Raw genomic sequence first — 26,837 nt, 5'->3', positions numbered from 1 at the left:
GCTGGAAGAGAGCGTGGAGGGCAGCGCCGGGGCGGGCTTGGGTGAGCCGGGGCTGGTGGCCGCCGCTGGTGTGTGCCTTAACGTGGCCCGCCGCCCGAGGCCCAGGGCGAGGAGTGGCGGGGAGGCTGGCAGGCGCATGGGTGCCGTCTCATCAGGCCTGCTGGCGGAGCTGACTCAAGTGCTGGACCGTCGGCTGCGAGAGCGACAGCGCGACCATCCGCCGCCCGCGGCACCCCAGCCGGGCCTGGGCTTTTGGAGTTTGATCTCATCGACCTGCCCAAGCAGCCCGCTCCGGGACCCGCGCTTCCGGGAGCTGCTCCCCTGCCTCCGCCCGCACCCCAGCCTCTATCCCTTCGCCCTTGACCTGGCCTCTCCCGATCCGGAGGTGGAGGTGATGGAGTCCTCTGTCGTCCTGCAGGACCTTGCGGAAGGGTACGCCAGGCAGGGACAAGAGGCGGCCCTGCCGGTGTGGCTGCAGCAAACACTCGATCTCCTGCCATCAGGAACAACCTGTGGCGGGGTATGTAAATACACACACACACACACACACACACACACACACACACACACACACACACACACACACACACACACACACACACACACACACACACACAGCATGTCACAAAGTAAAGTCGACAAAGACACCATGGATCGTAATTTTTCTTTATCAGTATGAATGGCGTCCCCCAGAATAACGTCAGAAAGCCGGTAACGTTAGAACGCTGGTATATGTGTGTGTGTGTGTGTGTGTGTGTGTGTGTGTGTGTGTGTGTGTGTGATTGAGGACACGCGCGCTCCGGCACGTGGGAAGTAGGGCACGTGGACGCCGTCACACCAAGTACGCATCTGAAACATGAACAACTTAACAAGCGAAGTCTTAATGAGAGTTTTGACCCAGTGGTGGAATGAGGTGCCTCCCTTGGGACGCCCCACCTCCCTCAGGCCCCGCGGTGAGGCCGGGTTGGAGGTGGTGGCGGCAGCGGCGGGGCGTGACTGGCGTGACTGTTCTTGCTCCGTCCTCATGACTGTTTAGCACAACTGTATGTTAAATGTCCCCTGAGTGACGTGACTTTATCCTGACTGTAGCGTGGCTGTTCAGGCTGTGGCGCAGTGGACGATGGAGGGAGTAGCATCGTGACTGGCTTGTGTTTTGGCGGGATTATGCAGAGTAAGTGTGCTAGTCTGGTCGCCGCCGCCTCGACTCACTCTCGCCGTCTCTGTGTTTGTTGCAGGCCATGATAGAAGGATAGGGGTAGAGGCGGCGAGCTGACGTGGATTGGTACGCTGCAGGAACAAGGTTTTAAGTGTGTGTTGTGCGTTCCCGTTCCTCACTAGCACACCACAGCCCCCCACCCTCCCGCTACCCTCTTTATTCACCCCCAAGCACACTCCCCCACCCCGCATCGCCCTCAGTAGTAACCCCCTCCCTCCTATCCCCTCCCTACCCGTGTTGTGATGGATGGCAGAAGCTTTAACGTCTCTCAGGATGGATGGCTGTTCTGTAAGACTGCCCAGTGTTGGATGCCCCTCCTCCAGGGAATGCTTTGTGTCTGGGTGGGGTGATCGAGTGGTAAATGTATATACTCAGTCCTCTTAGTAACACGTGTATTTGTTGTTGTTGTTGTTGTTGTTGTTGTTGTTGTTGTTGTTTTTGTTGTAGGTGATGTTGAGTGGTTGTAAGTTGTGATTCAATTGTAGTAGGTTCTCTCTCTCTCTCTCTCTCTCTCTCTCTCTCTCTCTCTCTCTCTCTCTCTCTCTCTCTCTCTCTCTCTCTCTCTCTCTCTCTCTCTCTCTCTCTCTCTCTCTCTCTCCTTCCTACTACTACTACTACTACTACTACTACTACTACTACTACTACTACTACTACTACTACTACTACTACTACCACCATTACTAAAACTACTGGTACCACCACCACCAACACCATCCTTTGCCTCACTCCTCCTACCACCACCATTACTTCTGCTACTCCATCAGTGCAATCTTCCACGATCTCTTTATTTTCCGGTACACTGGTCGAGCCTAACGCACTGAAATGAAACGGCGCCTTCAGAAACCCCTAGTGAACCAGTGACACTCGAAAATCCACACCACCACTTTCATTTCCAGTTCATAACGCGGTCCTCCTCACTCACTCCTTCCTCTCTCCCTCTCCCTCTCTCCACCTCTCTCTCTCTCTCTCTCTTTCTCGCTCCCTCCCTCTCTCCACCCCTCTCGCGTCCTTCGTCCTCAATCCATAAATTCTGCCTTGATTTTTCGTACCTTTTCGTAAACTGATTCCCGCCCCAGCCAGTTCCTCGTTAAGTAGTATGTGTGTCTTTGTTTTTTTTTCTTCTTTCTTTCTTCTTTTATCACAAGTACAGGTTATCCTTCGTGTGCCTGTGATTGTGGCGGTGGTGGTGGATGGTCTGTCGATGTGGGTGACGTGTATGTAGTAGTAGTTGTAGTTGTAGTTGTAATTGTAGTAGTAGTAGTAGTGGTGGTGGTGGTGGTGGTGGTGGTGGTGGTGGTATATGCGTTGTGATTGGTGTACTACTCATGTGTTGTGTGTTGAGTGTTGTGTTGTGTGACACGTACTACTACTACTACTACTACTACTACTACTACTACTACTACTACTACTACTACTACTACTACTACTACTACTACTACTGTCGGTAGTGGTGTTTGAAGTGGTAATGTGGATCTTCTTTGTGTTTTTTCCCTATACACCTGAAGTTGTCTTAAAAATGGTGGCATTACTTGTGTATTCGAGAGAGAGAGAGAGAGAGAGAGAGAGAGAGAGAGAGAGAGAGAGAGAGAGAGAGAGAGAGAGAGAGATTATTTTATATCTTTCAGAACTCGTTATAAGAATTATGAGATTTGCTGTCTTGAAATAGAACTTTAATCTTAGCACTGAGAGCGGGCGAACGAGGAATGAGAGAGAGAGAGAGAGAGAGAGAGAGAGAGAGAGAGAGAGAGAGAGAGAGAGAGAGAGAGAGAGAGAGCGCCTCAACACATACACACACACAAAGATGCAGTATCACTAGTCACAAATCATCTGCTCCCCCCGATCTCTCTTGTCCTCCTCCTCGTCCTCCTTCCTTTCCTTCTGCTCCTATCCCCACACACCTCAGGCCCTCATGTCCTCTCCTTGCCTCCCATCCCGCCACAGATGGACTCGAGCACGTGCCTGGAGCTGGCCCTGGAGGGGGAGCGGCTGTGCAAGGCTGGGGACTGCAGGGCTGGCGTGGCGTTCTTCGAGGCGGCCATCCAGACGGGCACCGATGACCTCCGCACGCTGTCGGCCATCTACTCCCAGTTGGGCAACGCTTACTTCTACCTCGGGGAGTACGACAAGGCCATGGACTACCACAAGCTGGATCTGACTGTGGCGAGGTGAGTGGCTGAGTGCTTGACTTTTTTTTTTTTTTTTTTTTTTTTTTTTTATGTAAGAGGGGTATAGACCTAGGGCAGCTAAAAGTTCGAAAAAAAAAAAAGGCCCACGAGTACCAGCTCCCCAAAGTGATGTCGAAAAGTCTTTGAAAATTAGAGTGTTGATTGGTTTAAGACGCCACAGTGCTACTTAGAGGTGTTTAATTGACTGTTACGGCTTCTCAGGCTTTATAATACGATCTATATACATTTAAAATACAATTTCCAGAGACATCACTGACAACCAGAGAAATCATTAAGTATTTCAGATATTTCATTGCGTAAAGTCGTATCTTTCTTCAGTAAAATCGTCTAGAGTTACAAGCGAATTGACTGGCTATTGTTATATCGTTAGCATTTAATGAGTTATGGAGTATAGGAAATAGAACAAGGGTGACATAAGCAAAATCCTCAGTGGCAGTAATCAAGATAGTTAGAAATAATGCGTTCAAGCATGAAAAAGTTGAATTTAATACAGAGATAGGAAGGAATTGGTTCTCAAATACAGTGGTAAGTGAATGGAATGAACTCTCTAATCAGATTGTTGGTACGGAGTAATTTCGGAGTTTAAAAGATTATACAAATATATACATGAAAATGATAGATGGAAATAGACAGGTATGTTTCATGCAAGGACTGCTTCCCTTGTTCTTTTGTTCAGTAGGATCATAGAGTTATGCGTCTGAAATATTAAAAGAAGTAAAGTTGAAAGGATGAAGTAATTGAGTGATTAATTGGTTGCCTCACTGATTTTAAACCACAACACTGGAATCATGCAGCACTGAATGTCAGGAATATTAAGAGAAAGACTTTATAAAAAAAGTTTTCAATTATAATCATCTGATGCTCCGCGCCTCAGCACTGGGGTCATACAGTGCTGCGGTATAGAAATGCCAGGGGAACCTTTGTCTAAGGATGAGGTACACAATAAGACGAAATAGTGGACAAAGCGACTCGATGTTTACATTTTAGATCACGTAAAGCAAATGTATTCTTAGAGAGAGAGAGAGAGAGAGAGAGAGAGAGAGAGAGAGAGAGAGAGAGAGAGAGAGAGAGAGAGAGAGAGAGAGAGAGAGACTTGGGAAAACATAAAGTGAGTAAAATAAGTGCGTATGTGTTTGAGAGAGAGAGAGAGAGAGAGAGAGAGAGAGAGAGAGAGAGAGAGAGAGAGAGAGAGAGAGACTTGGGAAAACATAAAGTAAAATAAGTGCGTATGTGTTTGAGAGAGAGAGAGAGAGAGAGAGAGAGAGAGAGAGAGAGAGAGAGAGAGAGAGAGAGAGAGAGAGAGAGAGAGAGAGAGAGAGAGAGAGAGAGAGAGAGAGGGAGTTAAAGCTCTCTTCGGTAACTCGGTAGCTGGAGGCAGGTTGAGACACGGCCTGCCAAGTGTGTTTTCGCGGCGGTAAATCTTGAGTCTTGTTCCCGTCGATGCCTCAAATGGACGCCAGCCACGCTTGTTCCATGGACGCCCGGGCCTGCAAAAAGTCACTGCGGGTCCCTGAGTGCTTGGCGGTGCTTGCAGTCTTTTCCAGTGAAGCAGATAAAAATGAAACTCAATCACACGTGTTTTTTTTTCTTTTTCGTCTTTTTTTTTTATCAGTTTTGTGGTGACTTGACATTTAGTGAAGAGGGAACAAGAAATGAAGGGAAACTAAATGAAAAGAAGAGAAACAAGCAAAGAGAAGAAAGACTAGAAAATAGGAAAGAACGAATAACGAAAAGAATATAAGGAAGAAGAAAGAGAATGTTTGAACTTGTACACTGATACACAAAGGAAAAACAAGTGATCTTTTTATTTGATTGGTAACTTGAGAGCTTGCGAAAGTTTTAAAGAATAGATAGTTTTCCATTTTTTACTGCAGTGAATGTGTTTTATAAGTCTTCCCTTAAAAGGAAAACAAGTGAACGCTTTTATTATTTTTGGCTGCTACACCTACATATGTGTAAAAAAAAATGTGTTTATTTGATTAGTAACTTTTGAGCCTGCGAAAGTAAAAAAAAAAAAGTTTTCCATTTTGTAGCGTAAGGAAATTTTTAAAAGTTTTGCCATAAAAGTGTTATGGTAGTGTGGAAATTTGGAAGTTGGCCGAGTTATGGCGTCGTAACAAAGATGTCATTTAGAGCAGGCGAAGGTTACGAGCGAGAAAGCGCTACTTCTTCCACAGAGAAACTGCAGTAGTGATAAATAGTAATGTGCAGTATTTTATAGGTAATGAAACTATATCCCGTGCATACTAATTTCACGTCAACAGTAGTATTTGAATAAGGAAAACTATCTTGCATCAATTAAATAAGTATTTTTTTTTCCTTAAATCATTTCATAAGTATTTGAGAATGGAAAATGGTCGTACGTCAGTGAAATAAGTTTTTTTTTCCTCCTTTTCCCTTTATAATTTTTTCCCGTGTCAAGAAGACTGACGAGGAGAAAAAAAAAGTATTCAACTTGCCTCTCACACAAAAAAAAAAAATAATAATAATAAATAAATAAATGAATAAATAAATAAAGTCAAAGAAAGGATCCAGTAAGAGTTGGTCATTTTAGTCTCAGTTCCAGAGGTGTGTTGTATTGCCACCGGAATGCAGCAACACTCACCCTCGTGTTCCCAGGCGTGATGTCAGCGGCTTTCATGTTCTGACACCGCGTGTCCTCTTGGCTAGTCATGGCTCTCTTGGTAAAGCTAACTTGTATTACGTCACTAGTCGCTCTTTCTCCGGTGAACTCACGTCTCTCTCTCTCTCTCTCTCTCTCTCTCTCTCTCTCTCTCTCTCTCTCTCTCTCTCTCTCTCTCTCTCTCTCTCTCTCTCTCTCTCTCTCTCTCTCTCTCTCTCTCTCTCTCTCTCTCTCTCTCTCTCTCAAATTATCCACAGCGGTGTTATACCTAAAGATTATTAAGGAGAAAATCTTTAAAGCACATGCATTTTGTTTTCTAATATAAGTTTTCAGTGTCCTCTTTAAAATGGCTAAATGTCGGTGCATGGCTAAACTTCACGTCATTTATTTAGAAGAAAAATGTTCATTCCTTTGTAAACACGTCAGTCTTTCTTTCAGGATTCAGTAATCTTCCATTTGTCACGTATCTTATTTGAGCTGTGGTTTATTCTGTACAATATCAGTAGGTTTTCATTTTTTGCATTGTAACCTACATTTCTATTACGTGAGATTTGCTGGACATAACAGCTGTGACTGTCAAATGTATTCCCTATTTAGCATGCATTTATTTTTCGGCAAGAGCTTTCTTTTGCTTTGAGTTATTCCCGCTAGATGTCGTCACAGGAGATCACCCGTGTCTACCTTATTATCTTCTGTGTCTTATGTAACAGGTATCACCCACCTGTCTTCTTTCATTGCGTCTATAAACCTGTTTGATCTTGTCTCTTCCTCCTGCCTGGTGGGTGCATCTCCAGCATCCTCCACCTCACGTACTCATCTCTCCTCTGCACATTGCCAAACCGCATCAGTCTCGCCTCTCTACCTTTGTTCCCGATGTGACGTACGTACGCTCTTCCACAAACATATTTATTTATTTATTTTTTTATTTTTTTTCCTCCCTGGTTGTGTTATTTACTGCATTGTAAGACTTAAAGCACTCAGTGATAATTGCATTGGCAGTGATTGTACAATACCCATCCGTACCACATGTTAAGGCACTAAAACGGACGAGGATAGTAGGAGTGGGGGTGCATTATAAGATTCGGAGAACCATACACTGCTCCGAAAGTCTAAGGATGCGTTCTTCCAGTGTTCACTATTCGTGCGGTTTTATATATTATGTGTTTAGTATTTATGTGCGTAGATATAGAGTTGAGGATTTGAGGCACGTTTGTCTTTGTCTTATATGATATTAATGCTAAAGATGTTTTTATTGTTTTATCTTCTTCTTCTTCTTCTTCTTCTTCTTCTTCTTCTTCTTCTTCTTCTTCTTCTTCTTCTTCTTCTTCTTCTTCTTCTGTCACATAAAAGAACCTACCCTATCTTATAAACAGGTATCAGGTGTAGATAGATAGACAAAACTTGCATACCATTTCATCATTTGTAAAGTCTCCATGCTGTTTATTGACATTTACACAATCTCACATCCTGCTTCCTTCCTCCCCACCCTCTGACAGGACCATGGGTGACCGGCTGGGTGTGGCCAAGGCGTCAGGCAACTTGGGCAATACGCTGAAGGTGATGGGCAAGTTCAAGGAGGCCATCTGCTGCTGTGAACGCCACCTGTCCATATCTCAGGAGCTGGAGGACAAGGTAAAGCTGGCCGAAAAGCAGCCAAAGGACACATCACATCACTCCACCTTTCTTTAGAGTTTCATGGTAGTCATATATTTATTGATGAAGAGGGAAAGAGGAGTTGTTTACCTGGTGATATTCCTGTAGTATGTGTTTGCATAGTTGTACCTTTAAATTTTTGTGTCCTTTATAAGTATATGCTCTTCTTCTTCTTCTTCTTCTTCTTCTTCTTCTTCTTCTTCTTCTTCTTCTTCTTCTTCTTCTTCTTCTTCTTCTTCTTCTTCTTCTTCTTCTTCTTCTTCTTCTTCTTCTTCTTCTTCTTCTTCTTCTTCTTCTTCTTCTTCTTCTTCTTCTTCTTCTTCTTCTTCTTCTTCTTCTTCTTCCTCCTCCTCCTCCTCCTCCTCCTCCTCCTCCTCCTCCTCCTCCTCCTCCTCCTCCTCCTCCTCCTCCTCCTCCTCCTCCTCCTCCTCCTCCTCCTCCTCCTTCTTCTTTAAATTGCCAGTCAAACAAACCAACATTAAAGTATTCCAATAGTGGCAACAGTGTCTTAACAAGCTGCTGTGTTCTTGTTGCAGGTTGGGGAGGGCCGGGCGCTGTACAACCTGGGCAATGTGTACCATGCGCAGGGGAAGCACCTGGGCCGCATTGGACCCCAGGAGCCGGGCGGGTTCAGCGATGAGGTGAAGCATTGCCTGCAGAAAGCTGTTGAGTATTATGCGTGAGTATCCATAACTTCTGTAGCTGTTTGATGCTGCTAGAAACTGTACTCCTATAAACTTTTGTAGCAGTTTGTGACACTACTAGAAATTCTGCTCCAGTAAACTCCACCCACAGTGATTCTTTCATGAAAATTTCCAGCAAATGATTCTCTTGGTATAAATTCTTCCACCCTAACCTAACTTAACTTATCATGATGGAAATTTGTGGCGGAACCTGAAGTATGTGCATTTTGAAATTTTTGACCTTTGGTACTACACTGCTGTAAAATACTTTATCTCAGCTCAGTATTTATGTTCACAATTTATTCTTTTTAATATTATTTGTGGTATGTACCTTATTTAGTGTTTATCCCTGGTGGTGATAGCAGAATTAGCATCTTTATTGGTTACATTTCAAGCATATGTGTTCTGTAAAGTTTGGTCTGACATGATGTGTGTTCAGCTTTTTAATGTTCTGGTGGCAGCATTGCAAATACATTTTGATTTTATGTGCTCTATAAAGCTTGGTCTGATGTGATGAGTGTGTGTTAATTTTTTCCATGTCCCAGTGGCAACATTGCACATGCCACCAAAGATGTGGTGGTGCTCAGCTGCACCACCACATCTTTGGCATTGTATCAAATGTTTGTGTCATTTAACAAAGATATCTCATTTGCTCCATTTAGGTCCTGATCAATTGGTTACCATTTGTTGTTTTCTGTTTAAGCCTGATGCCAGCAGGAGTGTTGTTTATAGGTGTGTCCCAGTTATCTCTCTCTCTCTCTCTCTCTCTCTCTCTCTCTCTCTCTCTCTCTCTCTCTCTCTCTCTCTCTCTCTCTCTCTCTCTCTCTCTCTCTCTCTCTCTCTCTCTCTCTCTCTCTCTCTCTCTCTCTCTCTCTCTTTTCAGACTCAGGCTATACTTTGAGGCCACTACTCAATTTACATCAATACATACTTCCAGCAAGGCAAACAAGAAGTTCTACAAGGAAGGGGCTAACTTTGAGCATCTCTTGGCCAGGCATTTTTGTTGAGCCAAGTGCACCAACAAAAATGCATCCAGGCCAATTTTTTACCATTAGATTTAGCTTGTTATATTACCTTGTGACTGTTTTTTTAAGGCCACTCAGCTGTTGAGAGTAACATGATGGGGGCTGTACTTGAAGTAGTGAGTTAAGGGCCTAGAAAATTGACAGGGATGGAAGTGGTGGTTGTGTTAATGGTGATGGTACTGTGTGTTGTAAAAACTATTTAATTGATAGTTTGCAAACCACTAAATATAGAACATGTATTAACCATGGCTGTAGATATGTGTTAAAAATAATTTAAACTGGGGAGGATATCCTGTTTGAGTTAATTGTATCCCTGATTTCCTGCAATTAGTAAAACCTTTGTCATTCTCAGGAGTCATATTCAGCCTCAGTGTCCTGCTTACTTGCTCCCTTGTGTCTACTCTATTCCTTTAATTTAACCAGTGATGAAATCCTTGGCAGTGTTGTTTGGCTCCTGAAGTTTGATGTATCTTGCAACTAACACAAGTTAGTCTGTAACCTTGGAACTAAAGTGATGAATTAGAGGGTTTAAAGGTTACAACAGTAATGTGTATGATAATGTAGCACCATGTAAAATCATATATGTATGTATGTCCATCAAAATTATAGATTCTATCTCTATGTACCATGCTGTCTCTTCCTAAATTATACATGTTACAGGGTGAAGGATGAGGAAGAGGCATGCTGCTCCAAAACTTATCTGTTGAAACATGAGTGGTTGGTGATCATGGTGACAGCAACAAGTTAGAAGAAAGGGGAACTCAGGGATGTGCCTTCCTCATAAGAGTACTTTACATCATACTTATCTAAGCTTTTGTCCGGCAGAGCTAATTTGCGCTTGATGGAGGAGCTGAATGACCGGTCTGCCCAAGGGCGAGCATGTGGCAATCTTGGCAACACACATTACCTGTTGGGCAACTTCACTCAGGCCATCAGCTACCACAGTGAGGTGTGTGTATGTGTGTGTTGTAATATATAAGGTTTGATGTAGGCTCATGTCAATGGCACCATATTTACTTTTACTTAATTCTAGACTCAGAAATGTTCCTCACTTGTACTGCTTCTGCACCAGAATATTTAAAGCATTAATGTTTGTGTGGGAAGCAAAATCTCTTTATGTCCTTTTAACATTTTATATTCTTTAATTTTTATTCACATAATCTTTTTGTTCTTCTGTTATTCCTACACCACATGTTCAACTCCCATCATTAATTTGTTATTTGTAATTTCTGCTATAATAATGTACCATGAGCATTTTCCATGCACTGAAATGAGCCAACCTCCCACAGCGGTTAGCCATAGCCAAGGAGTTTGGAGACAAGGCTGCCGAGAGGAGAGCACACAGCAACCTTGGAAATGCCCACATTTTCCTGGGCAAGTTTGAGACAGCTGCTGATCACTACAAGTAAGTCATTGTGAGGCTGACACCAAGTCATCTGCATCATCCCTTCACAAGTGACAGGAAATAGCATGACAAGGACATTGCCATTGCATGCATTTTCCGATAGGTCATATCTTCTACTGCAGTTTGATTCCATAAAGCAAATAGAGAGAGAGAGAGAGAGAGAGAGAGAGAGAGAGAGAGAGAGAGAGAGAGAGAGAGAGAGAGAGAGAGAGAGAGAGAGAGAGAGAGAGAGAGAGAGAGAGAGAGAGAGAGAGAGAGAGAGAGAGAGAGAGAGAGAGAGAGAGAGAGAGAGAGAGAGAGAGAGAGAGAGAGAGAGAGAGAGAGAGAGAGAGAGAGAGAGAGAGAGAGAGAGAGAGAGAGAGAGAGAGAGAGAGAGAGAGAGAGAGAGAGAGAGAGAGAGAGAGAGAGAGAGAGAGAGAGAGAGAGAGAGAGAGAGAGAGAGAGAGAGAGAGAGAGAGAGAGAGAGAGAGAGAGAGAGAGAGAGAGAGAGAGAGAGAGAGAGAGAGAGAGAGAGAGAGAGAGAGAGAGAGAGAGAGAGAGAGAGAGAGAGAGAGAGAGAGAGAGAGAGAGAGAGAGAGAGAGAGAGAGAGAGAGAGAGAGAGAGAGAGAGAGAGAGAGAGAGAGAGAGAGAGAGAGAGAGAGAGAGAGAGAGAGAGAGAGAGAGAGAGAGAGAGAGAGAGAGAGAGAGAGAGAGAGAGAGAGAGAGAGAGAGAGAGAGAGAGAGAGAGAGAGAGAGAGAGAGAGAGAGAGAGAGAGAGAGAGAGAGAGAGAGAGAGAGAGAGAGAGAGAGAGAGAGAGAGAGAGAGAGAGAGAGAGAGAGAGAGAGAGAGAGAGAGAGTTGGTGTGTATTTATCAAATAATGCTGTTTTAAGATTGAGTCATGCTCATAATGTTTTATAATGACAAATCATAATATTCTCTAGATGTGTGTATATTGTTTGTATATGATAGTACCTCTGTTAATACATTTAAGTTATGTATTTTTCTCTTGAAGAAACTTTATTTCTGCACATACTTATCTCTTCACCACCTTGTGTGTGTGTGTGTGTGTGTGTGTATTTACCTAGTTGTGCTTTATGGGAAAAGAGCTATGCTCGTGCTGTCTCATCTCCATATCTTTTAATATCCAACTTAGCCTTGAATCCATGTATACTTTCTGCATTTACAATCTTCTCATCCAGACTGTTCCATACATCAACACTTCTATATGGGAAACTGTACTTTTTGATGTCTCTTCTACAAGCACTCCTCTTCAGCCTCTTTCCATGTCCTCTAGTGTCCTATGTATTCCAGACCATTAAGTCGCTCTGGTCCACCTCCTCTGTTCCCTCATATGCTTTATATATTGCAATCAAGTCTCCCCTTTCTCTCCTCTTTTCCAGTGTTGGTAGATATATCCTTGCCAGTCTCTCTTCCTATGACAAGTCCCTGATATTTGGTACCATCTTCGTAGCTGCTCTCTGAACTCTCTTCAACTTCCTTTTATCCTTTTTTCTTGTATGGCAACCACATTACTACTGCATATTCTAGTCTGGGTCTTATCAGCGACATGATCATCTTTCTGATCATCTCTTCATCCATATATGCAAAGGCCTGCCTTATTCTTCTCAACAAGTATGTGTGTGTGTGTGTGTGCGTGTGTGCGTGCTTGCGTGCGTGCGTGCGTGCGTGTGTGTGTGGGTGCCCCATAGCCACCAGTGCTGAATGCTTGCTTCTGGCAGGAAAACCCTCCATCTGGCACAGGAGCTTGGTGACCGTGCTGTGGAGGCCCAAGCGTGCTACTCCCTCGGCAACACATACACTCTGCTGCGGGACTTTGCCATGGCCATCCAATACCACCTGCGCCACCTGGCCATCGCTGAAGAGCTCAAGGACAAGGTTGGAGAAGGTCGGGCTTGCTGGAGTTTAGGAAATGCTTACTCTGCCACCAACAACAATGAGAAGGCTTTGCACTATGCCACCAGACACCTTGAGATCTCCAAAGAGGTATGCAGAAGTCTTGTCTCAGTTTTTAGTCTCCTTCGCTGTCATGTCTTACTAAAATCTTAACTTTCCACTGGAGGTTAACATGCTTCACTCAAAACTTTTCTCTTACACCTTCATTTACCTCAATGGCAAAAATTTAAACCCTTCACTAGAAACTTATTAACATCCTTCATTCATTTGTTCTCATCCTCTCCTTACAAGCCCATAACAGTACAGTCTTTCTAGTCTTATCACCTCAGGAATATTTTCTGAGCCAAGACTACTTTTTCTTTTCATTTGAAGGGTGACTCTGCACTTCTCTTTAACTCTGTTTTCCTATACTGCAGAATTTTAGCATGGTAAGTAAGATCTGCACCATATGAGTTGATTTAAGAGTGAATTCAGATATAGGCAAGAATTTGTATGATATTCTCTCTCTCTCTCTCTCTCTCTCTCTCTCTCTCTCTCTCTCTCTCTCTCTCTCTCTCTCTCTCTCTCTCTCTCTCTCTCTCTCTCTCTCTCTCTCTCTCTCTCTCTCTCTCTCTCTCTCTCTCTCTCTCTCTCTCTCTCTCTCTCTCTCTCTCTCTCCCTCAATACATTTTTTTCTATTGAAGCTCATTAATTGGGGTGTCTTAAATTATGGCCCTAGATGTATTTGTTATCATAGTGAGCATTGCAATCATTAGTCACATTACTGCATCAGGAGAGTCTTGTTCTATTCCCATCAGGTAATAATAGTGCTTCATTTTTAATTTGCTGGTCTTTATTTTACTCAGAATCCTTGCCATTCCTGTTATATATCTTCCTTTACCAAAACTCAATAACAATGTGATGTCTTAAGTCACTGAATCATTATTATTTTCTACTCTTATATTGAAACTAGTATTGATTACCTTCTCTTGCCTCAGACAATATATTTAATGTGTGTATTTCCTGGCAGATAATCCCACAGGTAGTTTTGTAAGTCTTGTTAAACTAGTACTGTTGCTGAAAGAGCAAGAGTGCATAGGTCCTTTTAATGTCAGATGTAGTACACTGTTTATGTGCTGGAAATTTTTCAAGATTTCATACTGAAGCCAAGGGTTGATTGAAGAAGAATATGCCAAATGCGAGAAAAGTCTTAATGGTGAATATAAGAAGAATTATACCATAATGATATAGATAACAAGCAACATGAACTCATTATGAAATGCCTTTCATCACTGTCTTTCAATTATGTAATAGGACTTGAATCCTGTCATTCATAACCACTTGTGCTGTGGCTCCAGGGAAGGACCTGCATCTATGAAGAACAAACCTGAGCCACTCCACTCTACTTAACACCTCTTGTTTCTTGACTTCACATTAAGACCTCCTTTTCTAACCACTTCTCTCTTCACCTGCAGCTTAAAGATTTCTTTGCTGTCCACTCTGCTTCACCTCCACCTTGCCACACATTCAGACATGCATGCATGCATACACATACGTATGCATGCATGCACCTTGCATGCTACTCACCGCTTCCCTCATGCCTGTGCCAGATTGGTGACAAGACTGGCCAGGCTGCCGCCCAGATGAACCTGAGTGACATCCGCAAGGTGCTGGGTCTTCCCCCTGCGCCATTTGATCAGGACTCAGCAGAGGACAACAAGGCAAGGACAAGGAGGAAGTCTATGGAAAATATGGACCTCCTGAAGGTATCTTTTGTGGCTGCTGCTGCTGCTGCTGCCACCGCTGCCACTGCTGCTTGCATGAACTTCCACTTCAGTTGTTTATTTTTATACTCAGTGTTATTTTCTTTTTAATTCACCCCTTGTGCATAATAATGTCTGTGTGTTTGTCATTGAATGAACTTTTATAGTTTACTTCATTCTTGAATGTTTCTTGTTTATGAATACTTACATTTATTTAGTGTATATACTAAATGCAACACTCCCATTAATTTAGACCTGAAATATCAGTTTCAGGTAGATTCAGTTTCTGTGTATATATATTTAATTGTGTTCATTGATATCTTTTGCTAGTTTCCTAATAACCTTGGTCTGACCAAGATAAGTGTGTATTGTAGTTTTGAAATTTGAAAAAATTGTCTGGTGTGGCTGACTCACAGCATCTTGGGGCAAGCCAGACATCAGACCAGACACTGCCCACAGCAGCAGTGATGCTGGGTGGTGGTTGGACAGCAGGTGGAACTCACTTTACATTGAAGGGTTGACTATGGAAATAGTAGCATAAGTTTGAGCAAAGTTCAAGACAAAGGAAATATTGCAGTTTTGTTCTTTGATAGTTCTATGATTAATAGTTGTAGCTGTGTTGAAAAGTAGGTAACTTTGCACTTGTGACCTAATAGTTGTAGCTGTAGCCATTGCCTACAAATCAAGCATGCCTGAGACACTGAGGAATACCCTTCACTGGGTCAGATTTGCCGAAATTTTCCCAGAAGCAATGCTCTCAAGCTCAGCACAGTGCTTGGCCCCATGTGCAAGGACAGAGAGTGAGGACAGGAGAGGCTTGTCCTGATGAGGAGCTCAGGCCAGTACTTGCCGTACCTTTCAGATGACCCCCGATGCCAAGGGTGTCCTCCGGAAATACCAAAGCGAGGATGCCGGCATTGGCTCTCACTCTTCGGAGGATGCCCGCCACCCTGTTAACGGCCCCACCTCCTACACCTCTAGTTCTCATGCTGATAAAAATGTGCGTGTCCATACCTCTCTCCCAGCGCTTATTTACCCTACGCTTTCATGTGGCTATGCAGATGCAGACTAATATTCTCCTACCTCTATGTGATACTGCAGCTTGGGTTTCCACAGGACTTCCCAAATGTGTCTCACACCCTAAATGGTATGACTCCTGTAGCATAATGTACATTACCTCATCCCTGGCCTTGCTTGAGGCAGTCAGTCAGATGCTATGGGTGTATCATGGCATTCAGTGTGGTTCTCTTATTTCTCATCTGGTCCTTGCATATTAATTCTTGTTGGACTTCATTTCATTCTGATTGTATATGTTAAATGTGATAAGGCATAATAACTTTTAATATGTACAAATTGATGTGCCACAAATTTTGTGAAATGGTTGAGTTCAGCTTTATCTATCATAAAAATTAGCATAAATCTCCAAACTTCCCATGATAAGAAGCAATTTGAGTTACTTTTCAGTATATTTAACAATAACTGTAATCCTCCACTCATGGCTGTGCTTCGTAACCCCTTTCCTGTATGTGTGTGTGCGTGTGTACATATGTTTAAATGCGCGTGTGTGCACATATGCATCTTTGTGTGTGTATATATACATGTGCACATAGTTGTACAAAGTGATCTCTTCTGCTTCTGAGTTCTTTAATCAAACAGCCAAACAAGACGGTGCTTCCTCTCCACCACCATTTCAAGACAGCTGCCACCACCACCACCACCACTGCCACCACCTCTACTGACGCTCCCTTCCTCTCCCTCACAAACAGAAATCCATCAATGAGGAATCCAGCATGGATGATGACAGCTTCTTCGAGTTGCTGTCCAGGTTCCAGAGCAAACGGATGGATGACCAACGCTGCACTCTGTCCATTGACGGGAACAAGGAGAACCATCCCAATCAGCAGCAGAAGTCTGACAGGTCAGCAGCTCCTCCTGCCAGTGCCACCACCCAGACCAGAGACCATGGTGGCTCCCTCTCCTCCACTGGCTCCACAAATGGCACCACCACACCCTCTGACAGTGGTGCAAGTGAGTGGTCATTGCATCTCCCATAACCATCCATCATTATCTCTCTCTCTCTCTCTCTCTCTCTCTCTCTCTCTCTCTCTCTCTCTCTCTCTCTCTCTCTCTCTCTCTCTCTCTCTCTCTCTCTCTCTCTCTCTCTCTCTCTCTCTCTCTCTCTCTCTCTCTCTCTCTCTCTCTCTCTCTCTCTCTCTCTCTCTCTCTCTCTCTCTCTCTCTCTCTCTCTCTCTCCATTACATTGACAATTGTACTACTATTACTATTACCACTATTATTGATAGTACTTTTTTCACTACTGTTAAAACATCTATTAGTATTAGTATTGTTTCTTATATTCTTTTCTGAATTGCAATCCTAATAATCTTGAACACTTGCTATTATCATTTGTTGTTGCTTCATTTGAGATAATATTCTCAAAGTCCTTCAACTCTTCTCACTAAAAGCCACATTATTAAACATACAGCAGCCATAACAAGGATCACATTGCAATCCACCTAGCAGTTAGTCCCCACCATTACTGATAGAGGAGCTGTTAAGTGTTTATATAATCTATACAGCACAGCATTATAATTGTGCTTTGTCTTACCATCATTGCCTCTCAGGAGTGGACCTTCCTCTTCAAGTACCCAAACTAAAACTTGGTAAGCACAGGACTGATAGAGCTTACTGTAGCTGACACTCATAGACTGTGTGAGTAGCAGGGTAATCCTTCCCTCTAATGGACTTAAATATAGAGTGCACCTCTTAGAATGCATGCATTGGTGAAGTGAATAACAATAAGATATATATAATGAAAGGATTTAGAATCTGGATATGAATTTTCTTTTGTTTTGTAGCCACCTCTAAACATTATACTGGAAAATCTATCATTTTAATCCCTTTTCTTTTTGTAGAAGATTGTAAACAATGTTTACTGTGCTTTTAGTGCTGTGTATTGCTACATATCATAGCGAAAGGGTTAGCAGCTGTGCAGTGGTGATGTATAGTTATAATACCCATATGGTCAGTGCAATACTGTCTCACCTGAAGACATAAACACACCAATGGTATGAATGATTATTAGGAAACATCAGTCCATTATAAAGAAGGATTACTGTGGCAGCACTTATCCATAGTCAGATTGTCTGTTATTAGTCTGGTCTTTACTTGACCAAGAAGGAAGATTAGTCTTCATAGATTTTATATATTTTATTAGTTAGTTTTCAAGACCTGGAATATAATAAGCCATCAGGTTTGTTTTATTTTATTGACTTTTTTTTTATTTATTTACTAACCAAGAGCATAATTAGACATCCTGGGCTTCATTTATTTGATTTTCCTTTATGGTGATAAGCTTGAACCCCTTTAAGACATCATCAGAGATAGTCCTCCAAGCCCGAATAGTTTTACCAAAATATCAGAAAATGGTAATTTTCCATTATTATTTTCCTAGCTGCTCTGCTTTAATTGATCCCATAAGCCTTAACAACATACCAGTTATCAATTCTTCCTTTGCATATCACATAAATTTCCTGTGGGTAAAATAATGAAGTGTAAAAACTCACTGCTAAGCAACCCTACTAGTGTTGAGAGCAGTGCACACAGTCCTGCAGTCTGGTGAGGCCCACAGCTGAGGCTCTCTGCTTCCTCAGAATTCTGCTTCCATTTCCCTTACTTGTAACCCATAATCATTCACTCACATGTAGGCAATTTTTCCATTGTCTTGTAACTTAAAATATGTAAAGAGATATTATGTGATTTCCACATCTGTAACTCTAATTGCTCACCCTCATATTTTGAAGATGAGGAACCTGAAGGACAGTAAACTGCATTATCAGAATCTATAATATCACACTCACCACAGAAAAAATAATCATCCTCCAGGTCATAACTCTTAGGAGTCAGTGTTGGGGCTCCACCTCCCCGACAAGGGCCTTATATTCTACCCTGCTTCCATCACTGTCTTCTGTAACACCACTTTTGGAGCTTGAAAGTAACTTCTAACTCTCTACTGATAGCACTTTTACTGAGAGGCCCTTGCGTGAAGTAGAGAAACAGTCACCAGCTGAACATGCTCAGTGGAGGATTCAGACAGGGGAACCAAAAATCTCATGTAGTCATTATTGCGGCTCGCAAGATACTGAGGCACAGAGCAAGATGTCTTTGTGAGTGTAGGATTTACCTAGGCCCATAAATTACTGGCAAACTCACTTTACATCCACAAAACACAGCCAATATGGCTGCCACCCATCCACTACATAGCATGAAACAAAGATGCCATAGGTCCAATATGGGAAGTGCTTGCAAGAACACAGAACCACAAGCAGAGCACACCTTATATGGCTACATTTATAAACATCATTCAAAAAGACATACCATCATTACTCTGTTACCCAGAAGAGATAACATAAGGCTTTCAGTATCTCACTTCATTCCTTAACTGCAGGCAACAGAACATGTCCATTCCCACTTCAGTGCTCTTATTCCTGTTTCTCAGACAACTGTGGTGTACTGGAGGAACTGATGGAGAGCATTGCTGGGATGCAGAGTCGCCGGATGGATGAGCAGAGAGCCTCCCTCCCTCAGCTGCCTGGCCTCAACAACCAGCAAGTCATACTTCAGCGGCTCTCTGTGGCAGCGAGTGACTCAACACCCCTGCCAGATGATAACTTCTTTGACATGCTGATGCGATGTCAGGTGGGTCAACAGAAGGAATAATTATCAGTTATACAGCTGACAATATACTTTATTTTCAATAAATTTGTTCTTTGTTTTCTGGCTGCCACTTTCAAGGCAAATTTCTATAGTGCAGTGTGAGAGCAAGGCAGTAGTAATCTTGCAGAGAATTTCTTAATGAAGACACTCAGGGATTCCTGTTTCCCTATTGCTCTTCTACAGTTTTCATTTCATGTTTTTCTATCTTTTCCTCAGGTGTGGTAGTAATTTTCCTATTGCTCTTCCTTCCATTGACAGGGTTCCCGCATTGAGGACCAGAGAAGCTCCCTGCCCAATGAGAGCTCCCTCACCCACTCCGCCCCTACCGTCCCGGATGATGACTTCTTCTCCCTCATCATGCGCTTCCAGTCTGGGCGCCTTGAGGACCAGCGCTCCACCATGCCCCTTGAGGCCGCCAGTAGGAGCACCAGCAATCACCGCACCACCACGGATGAAGAGGAGCCACCACCGCCAGCTGCCTCCACCCAGCCATCCAACACTTCCAAGGATGGTCTAGTGAGCCGGCTGGTGAAGGGAAGGAAGTGAGCATGTTTGTTAAGAAAGATGTTTATTGATCTTATTTTTTTAACTCACACCCTCAGAAATGCCATGGTTGGTGTTGTTGAGAGATCTTTCTTCTAAGAGATGTATTTGGAAATGCTTTTACAATGCATAATCTTAAAAGCTATTATTTTTATCACCACCCACCCACCCCATGTTTACTCAATTAGTTATGATCTTGAAAGGGGGTCACATCTTTTGTACTCAGTTCAGATTGGGAAGTTACCTTGATGGAGTGCTTTAACTCTCAAAAATTAAAAGATAAATTGTCTCTTAAATCAGTTCAACAAAAATCTGTCATGGAAATCATGTGACACCTCACAGGGACTATGGGATCAAGACCCCCACTTTCATTTTGGGTCTTGGTAGAGTTACTGGGATTTATTAGAGTTCCTACTTCCCTGCTCTGAGTGTTTTTGGGGAGTCCTTCTTGCATGGGGCTGTTCATGCACACTGGAGAGAGTAACGGGAAGGAAGTGTGGACCTTAGTCAGGGGAGGGTGGAGTGCTGAGCCAGACAAAGGGTTAGTTATAATTGAATGCTCCATGAGGGAGACATTTGGAAAACTTGATTTATTTAGACACAATTATTATTCTCAGTACTGTGTATAGAATCTTAAGATTTTTCATATTACTTTTATATTTTTGTGGAAGAAATATTACAGAGAATATTATGTACATTAGTTGTATATTGTGTATAAAGTGGTATGTACTCTAAGTGTGGGTCACTGAACAGATTGTATTGGGAATGATGCGCACTCTCCAAGGACTCTACAATTTCAGTACCCAAGCTGGAAAATCATCCACAGTAATAATTATAAGAAAAAAGATAAGAGAGCAGTGAACAGATATTTTTTTGGTCCGACAGACTGAAGTGACAGCAAACAAAATGCTCTTCCAAGGAAGGCATTCAGAGCAGCAAACAGGAGGGGGGGAAGGAGAAGGCAGTCTCTGTGGCCATGTACAGTAGTGTTACAATAATCTTCAGTACCATATCAAGAGGACTGGAAGTACTTCACAGACCCATGTGTCCCCAAACAGCTCCCACTCCTTCCATCCTCTCCCATTTATGGCTGGACACAAGGAGACTGATCGAAGGGACACACTGAGCTTGTGCAGTCTCTCAGTGCCCCATCATATCTATGTACATGTGCTTTCTTTGTCCTAACTGTATGCATGCCACTGATTGCTCCTGTGCTTGCTGTCATGTCCTCACCAGCTGAGTGAGTGGCTGCCCCTGTGCTTCTCAACTGACCAACTTTCCCTTCTTTGTGTGTACGTGCCAGTTTTCACCTTCACAGCGGGGTGTCGTCTGTGTGCCCAAAGCATCCCTTCCTCAGGTGCAAACACTCCGACCACATTGTTCTTGTCTCGAGTGTGTTCAGCAGCCGCTTCTTCTGACATTTGTTCCTCCTGACTCCCTGTGAGTATTATAAGTATTATTGGCACATTGCCTCAAACATATAATGCTAGTACTATTTGAATCAGCTCATTATCCAGGTAATCCACTGTGTACACAATTTTATGAGTGTTAATGGATGGAATATGGTCAGGTTTACCTCCTGTTGCCAGTAGGCCTTGGCCCAATATTGGACTGCAGGGTGTGAGCAGTGCTACAGTACATAAGTTCACCATTGACAGGAAAAACAGGCTGTGATTGTAATTAAGAACGGTAAAAAAAAAAAAAAAGTAAATAATGCCTTGAGGAGACATGAGCTGCCTAGCCACCCCCAGGTGGTGTCAAAGGCAACCCAGTGACTACTGGATCCTCCAAATGGAAATAGTTGCCACCAGAAGATATATAACTAATACAGCATAAGAGTATTTCAAATGACTGATGGTATCACCTCTGCTGTGACAATCACATAAGAGATGAATATTTAACCCACTCTGTTTTTTATTTGTGAAAGTTGAGGTGGAGACTTTTTGGTAGTTTTCAAACTTTTTATTCCATCTGGTAACCCCAACCACTCCCTCACCACCCACTGACCTGTGGTGGTGACCTCCTTCCTGTAAGGTGACCTGATTTTCAATGTCATGCATGTTCTGCTTTTCACAAATAATCTGTTTTACTTGGACATTGTGAAGATTATTCAATTATTTTGCTGTTTTGTATGAAAGTATATAGTATTGAGTTCCTGATTCATAATCTGTGTTGTAAGGCAAATAATGCATGTAGGATTTTGATCTATATTTTCTTCATATCTGTCCATATTTCTGGGCCCATATTCTACATAGTGCTTATGGTTGACCATAGCTAACCATCACATCTAACAGAATTTATGACCAATGGTCTTATGGCCATCAGAAGTCATTGGTTATATCTCAGTCAATGTCTGCCACTAGAACACATGCTCACAATTTGACAACTTTAAATTTAAGGAAAGAAATAGGTTCTTGACATTATTTTCTTGGATTTAAATTGTTGTGGCTTCATATTATGACTTTTGGGGAAGTTAGTGTATCTAATCAAAGGAAATATGATATACATGATAAGATTATGGCTGACAGCCTGACACAGGTGGGGTGTGCAAGGCATCGTTTATTTGTATTTAGGAAAACTGATTATACTGCTCCTGTCAGTTATTTATAACTACTTTATTGCCTCAAAGAAGGACATTATTTGCTCATAGTTACTAATATTTGTTATATTTATAATAAAAAATGGCTGGGGATTGTGTTATGGTACGTATGGCCATGTTGTCATGATGTTGGCATACTTTTGACGGTCATAAGTGGCGTTAAGACAGGATGAACTTTGTCATAGCATTTTATGACCGATAATTAGAGTTTTGGATGACCAAAAGAGTATATTGACAGAGTCTGAAATGCACCATTTTGTTTTGCTATGACCAATAGACTTAGCTATGGCAGTTTGTAGAATACAACCCCTGACTCTTATTTCCCTCTTGGGACTCATTTTCAGGGATGTAGTTGCACTATACTACATCCTTCACACCCAAACAAACCAGAAATATAAACTTTTCTAATTTAGAAGTATTGTCATTCACATAACAGTATCTAATATTACTATCTTCTCTCAGAAGAGAAGGAAAATCTTTCACAAAGCCTTGGAAATTAATGTTAGCTATATATTCTCATTAGGCAGAGGTAAGGAATGAGGCATTAGCCTTCCATGTTAAATGGCATGTAGTGTCTGTAAACTATGTGTCAGGACATGCAAACATGCCCTGGCTTGCCATGGCTAGGATGTTTATGTATTTCCACAGCATGATAGTAGACATGACAGTATGAGAAACATTGGTGGTGGTAGTGCTGTGGATAGGTAGGATAGTTACTTGAAAATAAAGTCAACATGTGGCCTCCTTAATGTTGGAAAATGGTAAATTATTTTGTGTTGAAGTCCATATCTGATTTCATATCTCATTTTCATTGGGCAGCTTGGCTGAAGCAGCAAATTTGTCATTTTCCATGGCACTGCATTAAAATGTGCTATCTGTTAAAGATTGAAGAGCACCTTTTTCCTCAAGTGTTTTCATGGCATTGTTATCATTTATCTGAGAGATGCTTGTGTCAGACCGGCATGTGTATTTTTTTCTCCTGTGTGTGCTCTTCTGCTTGATGAACAATGTGTAGGTTTCCTAATTTTATCAGCCTTTTCATTAACTACCATATAAAGTAAGTACACACAGCAATGCACATCTTGTGTGGAGCATTGCTGCTCCACAACAGCCCCTCTGAGCTGTCCTTAATATTACCTGTTGCACATCTTTTCACATGCTGATCACATCCATGTAATTTCATGCACCCGAGTCTGAATTTTTTTATCACTGAAAAATAAAACACATCGGCAAAAGTTCTCATTCCTCTAGTGCTGTTCTTCGCAGTTTCTTCTCACAGCCCACAGGAAAACAGACGCATTCAGTGTAACATATTTTTAGACTGGTGATATGGCTGACCAATCACCCAGGCCAGCAGTACAGCAAAACTCCAGCCATTTCACCTGATTTCTTTCCTCCCCATTTATCCAAAAATATCTTGTCACTTTGCTTTGTTCACTAGAGCAGTCCACAGTATACACTCTGCTTTACCAGATACACCTTGGCTTCTTCCCACACAAGTGGCATGGTTCCTTCCATGTCTGCTTTTCCATTTAGCAGCCAAGAAACATCACTTTTTTCAATCACTGTTATTTTAGGCTAAATAAAATATCTTTATCTGCTTTTGTTTTCAAGCAAATCTGCTTCACCATCATTATTCAAGAAATGTGTTTCCTTTAGTGTCAGGAAATCTGGTCACCTTACTGCCTTACTCTCCCAGCAGACTACAGGATGGTGCACTGCATGGAATTTTCTTTTTTAAGAAAATACTGAGTAATTGCTTGATTTATTACTAAGCATAGTTTGTATATAGATGTCTCACCTTAATATTTACTAAAAGCTAGGTTAGGACAAGGTGTTTGGACAGTAAGGCCAAAGACATTTAGAAAATTAGTACTGATAGGGTCAAATTCTCCTTGTAGATGGAACCTTGCAGTTGCTCCTTAGAACCTTGCATTCTGCTTCATAAGCTGATCCTTTTCAAGGCAATTAAAGTCCTGAGGTGGCTGTGCTAAGCCCTCCCCTCCCTTCACCCTTCACTCAGAGACATCTGGGACTAATGAGTCCCCACCTATGCATGAGGATGGCACCTGGTTCATGAAAATTTTCAAAATAATTTCTTGAGAACATATACATAATATTTTGATATTTAGACTTGATTAGGAATGGGGTGCCATAGGAGATACTAGTTCTGTATCAAGACAATGGTAATGATTTCTGAATACATAAGTAATATTATATTTTTAAGATTTTCATTATATTTTTCTTCAGAGCAATTTGCATAATTAACCATTAAAACTACCAACATGCTTCACCATCTTGAGTGTTTGCATGTTAAGTATGCAGTCCAGCCAATTGTTTTATAGCTTACTTTTCTGTGTGTGAGCCAGTAAAGCTGTGTAGTGTGTGCAGGAGGTCAAAGTGCAGAGCTGGATGTCCTCACCAGTGCTCTCTCTAAATGCCAATTTGGAGTCTTCCTCTTGTGTGGCAGGCACAGCATCCAAACAAATGGACACTATGAAGAAAGGTATTATTCTGATGCCAAATTCCACTGAACTTTGCAAGAGAGCCACTGACATCAGAGAAATGTGATTATGTGGATTTTCAGCATGAATGTAGAGTTCTACATACAATTACATTTACCTACAAATTATGCACTAGTTTTATATCAAGAATATATATGGTCAACATTTTTTTTTGCATTGATAATATACAAGTCTCCATATTTATCTAAAATCTCAATTATATCCTTAAAAAATATGTAGAAGAGTATCCATCTCAAGTCTTTTGACTTTACAGTATTTGTTGTTCCTGGTGTGAAGTTCTGTCTGATTGCTTTTACCTTCCCCAGACACAGTTGGGCCTCACCAGACAATGTTTGGTATTTCAGAGAAAAATATTTATTTTCAAATACCTTATTCATCATGCATCTTCTCTTCTTGCCTCTCCTCATAGTCACTTAGTCAAGCTCTTCTTCCCCTCCAGGGCACCACTGCCTGTCAGGTTGTTTCAAGTGTATATTAAACTTTAAGCTTCTCTTGTCTTCCACTCCCTCACTGTGTTCATCTGGGTCATTATTGATTTAGTCAAGTTCTCAATAGCTTTTATTGTAGCTTAACTGCTCCCATGTATATGTGTGTGGCTGTGTGTACCTGAGTGCATGTGTTGATGAGTGTGTGCATGCATGACCCTCAGACACATATCATAGCCTCCTCCTTGATCTCCACTCACTGCGTGACTAGTACCTTTTGTATTTTTCTGCCAAGTCAGCCTGCTTTCACTCATATTACTTTTAATTACTCAGTTTCATTACACTGAAATTTTCTCTTATTATCAACACAGTTTCTTTGCTTGTCAGTTTTGATTGGTGTTTGCCTCATTCTAGTGCATGAGTACCCTGGTACCATGCAGCATCCACATACACACCACCACCTGGTCACTGTAATGATACATCCCAGTCTGAGATAAATTCCTTGAGAATCTCTCGCCCTTCAGCCCATTGAAACCAAACACTTCATATTAGTCACAACTCCGTGTTTCACCTCAGACTATCTGTGCTTTGCGTGTTCACTTTTGATGCTACATATATGACGTGTGCCAAAATTAGAAGTCTAGTTCAAGTAAAAAAAAAACTATAAGATGGAAGCAGAAAATAGCATTTCTTCTTGCATAATAACATATTGATTTGAAGTTTTGAGTAAATTGTGGTTTTGGCAGATATCACCAGACAGGGAGCACATTTCTCTAACAATTACATTATAACACACACCATACAACACCACACATACGTACACAGAGTGAAAAGTTAAAAATCCCATCACATATGGTAAGTGTGCACAAAGTTCCAAAGATTAGAAAAAAATCTAGTTTAATAAAAATAAAAAGTAATCTGCAGCAATCTCAGCAATCTTAATAAGGTCCAAAACACTGTAATGATGTAATACAAAGTCTGCCAGTTATGTTTTAAGCAATTTTTTTAATGGGATCAAATGTTTTGCTATAGAGTACTCTATTTTCTTTTAATGTGTACATGAGATTTGTATTGTGTTAAGGTGATGAGGAGATAGAATGTTCTTTATGAAACATTTTGTCTTCGTGTTGCCAAAATATTGCCAGGATGACCTGAACATTGTAGAATATTTTGTAGTATATCATACTACAACATTTACTTTTTGCAGTTTCTGTAAACAGTAACAAATAAATTGTGAACCTAAATCTGCAAGGTTCTTTAGTGACACAAGGTACTGATGTGCTGCATTCTGGCACACTGGCACTAGCTAAGTGTAACACCACCACATGTCCTGAAAAAAAAAAATATATATATATATATATATATATATATATATATATATATATATATATATATATATATATATATATATATATATATATATATATATATATATATATATATACACTATGAAACCTTGGTTCTCGAACTTAATTTGTTCCTGAATGCCATTAAAAAAAAACAAAATTATTTTACCCATAGGAATCAATGTAAAATGGCTTAATCCGTTTCCAAACACAAATGTGCCCTGTCCACAGCCAAGATGGCTGCTTCACAGCAT

General features: G+C 41.7%; 1 protein-coding gene across 15 annotated transcripts in view; it reads left to right on the top strand.

Moving 5' to 3' along the window:
- The window catches only part of LOC135103483 (G-protein-signaling modulator 2-like), an 83,199-nt gene extending 56,718 nt beyond the window's left edge, over nucleotides 1–26,481 (top strand). For 4 of the 15 annotated variants that reach the window (XM_064009830.1, XM_064009831.1, XM_064009833.1 and 1 more), the window contains exons 3-14: nucleotides 3,158–3,381; nucleotides 7,522–7,657; nucleotides 8,215–8,357; nucleotides 10,212–10,335; nucleotides 10,676–10,791; nucleotides 12,513–12,777; nucleotides 14,277–14,432; nucleotides 15,292–15,429; nucleotides 16,196–16,457; nucleotides 17,054–17,092; nucleotides 18,928–19,127; nucleotides 19,404–26,481. In XM_064009830.1, coding sequence (XP_063865900.1) covers nucleotides 3,158–3,381; nucleotides 7,522–7,657; nucleotides 8,215–8,357; nucleotides 10,212–10,335; nucleotides 10,676–10,791; nucleotides 12,513–12,777; nucleotides 14,277–14,432; nucleotides 15,292–15,429; nucleotides 16,196–16,457; nucleotides 17,054–17,092; nucleotides 18,928–19,127; nucleotides 19,404–19,691 — 2,091 coding nt within the window. In that variant the 3' untranslated portion in view covers nucleotides 19,692–26,481. Of the gene's footprint in view, nucleotides 521–1,279; nucleotides 1,301–3,157; nucleotides 3,382–7,521; nucleotides 7,658–8,214; nucleotides 8,358–10,211; nucleotides 10,336–10,675; nucleotides 10,792–12,512; nucleotides 12,778–14,276; nucleotides 14,433–15,291; nucleotides 15,430–16,195; nucleotides 16,458–17,053; nucleotides 17,093–18,927; nucleotides 19,128–19,403 lie in introns of those variants that run through there. The other 11 variants (XM_064009835.1, XM_064009836.1, XM_064009824.1 and 8 more) reach the window with 10 other exon arrangements.
- Nucleotides 26,482–26,837: the final 356 nt, after the last annotated feature.

Source organism: Scylla paramamosain, chromosome 9, assembly GCF_035594125.1.
Source record: "Scylla paramamosain isolate STU-SP2022 chromosome 9, ASM3559412v1, whole genome shotgun sequence".
In the NCBI taxonomy this organism is placed as follows: Eukaryota; Metazoa; Arthropoda; class Malacostraca; order Decapoda; family Portunidae; genus Scylla; species Scylla paramamosain.
This window is presented reverse-complemented; position numbering and strand designations above follow the sequence as displayed.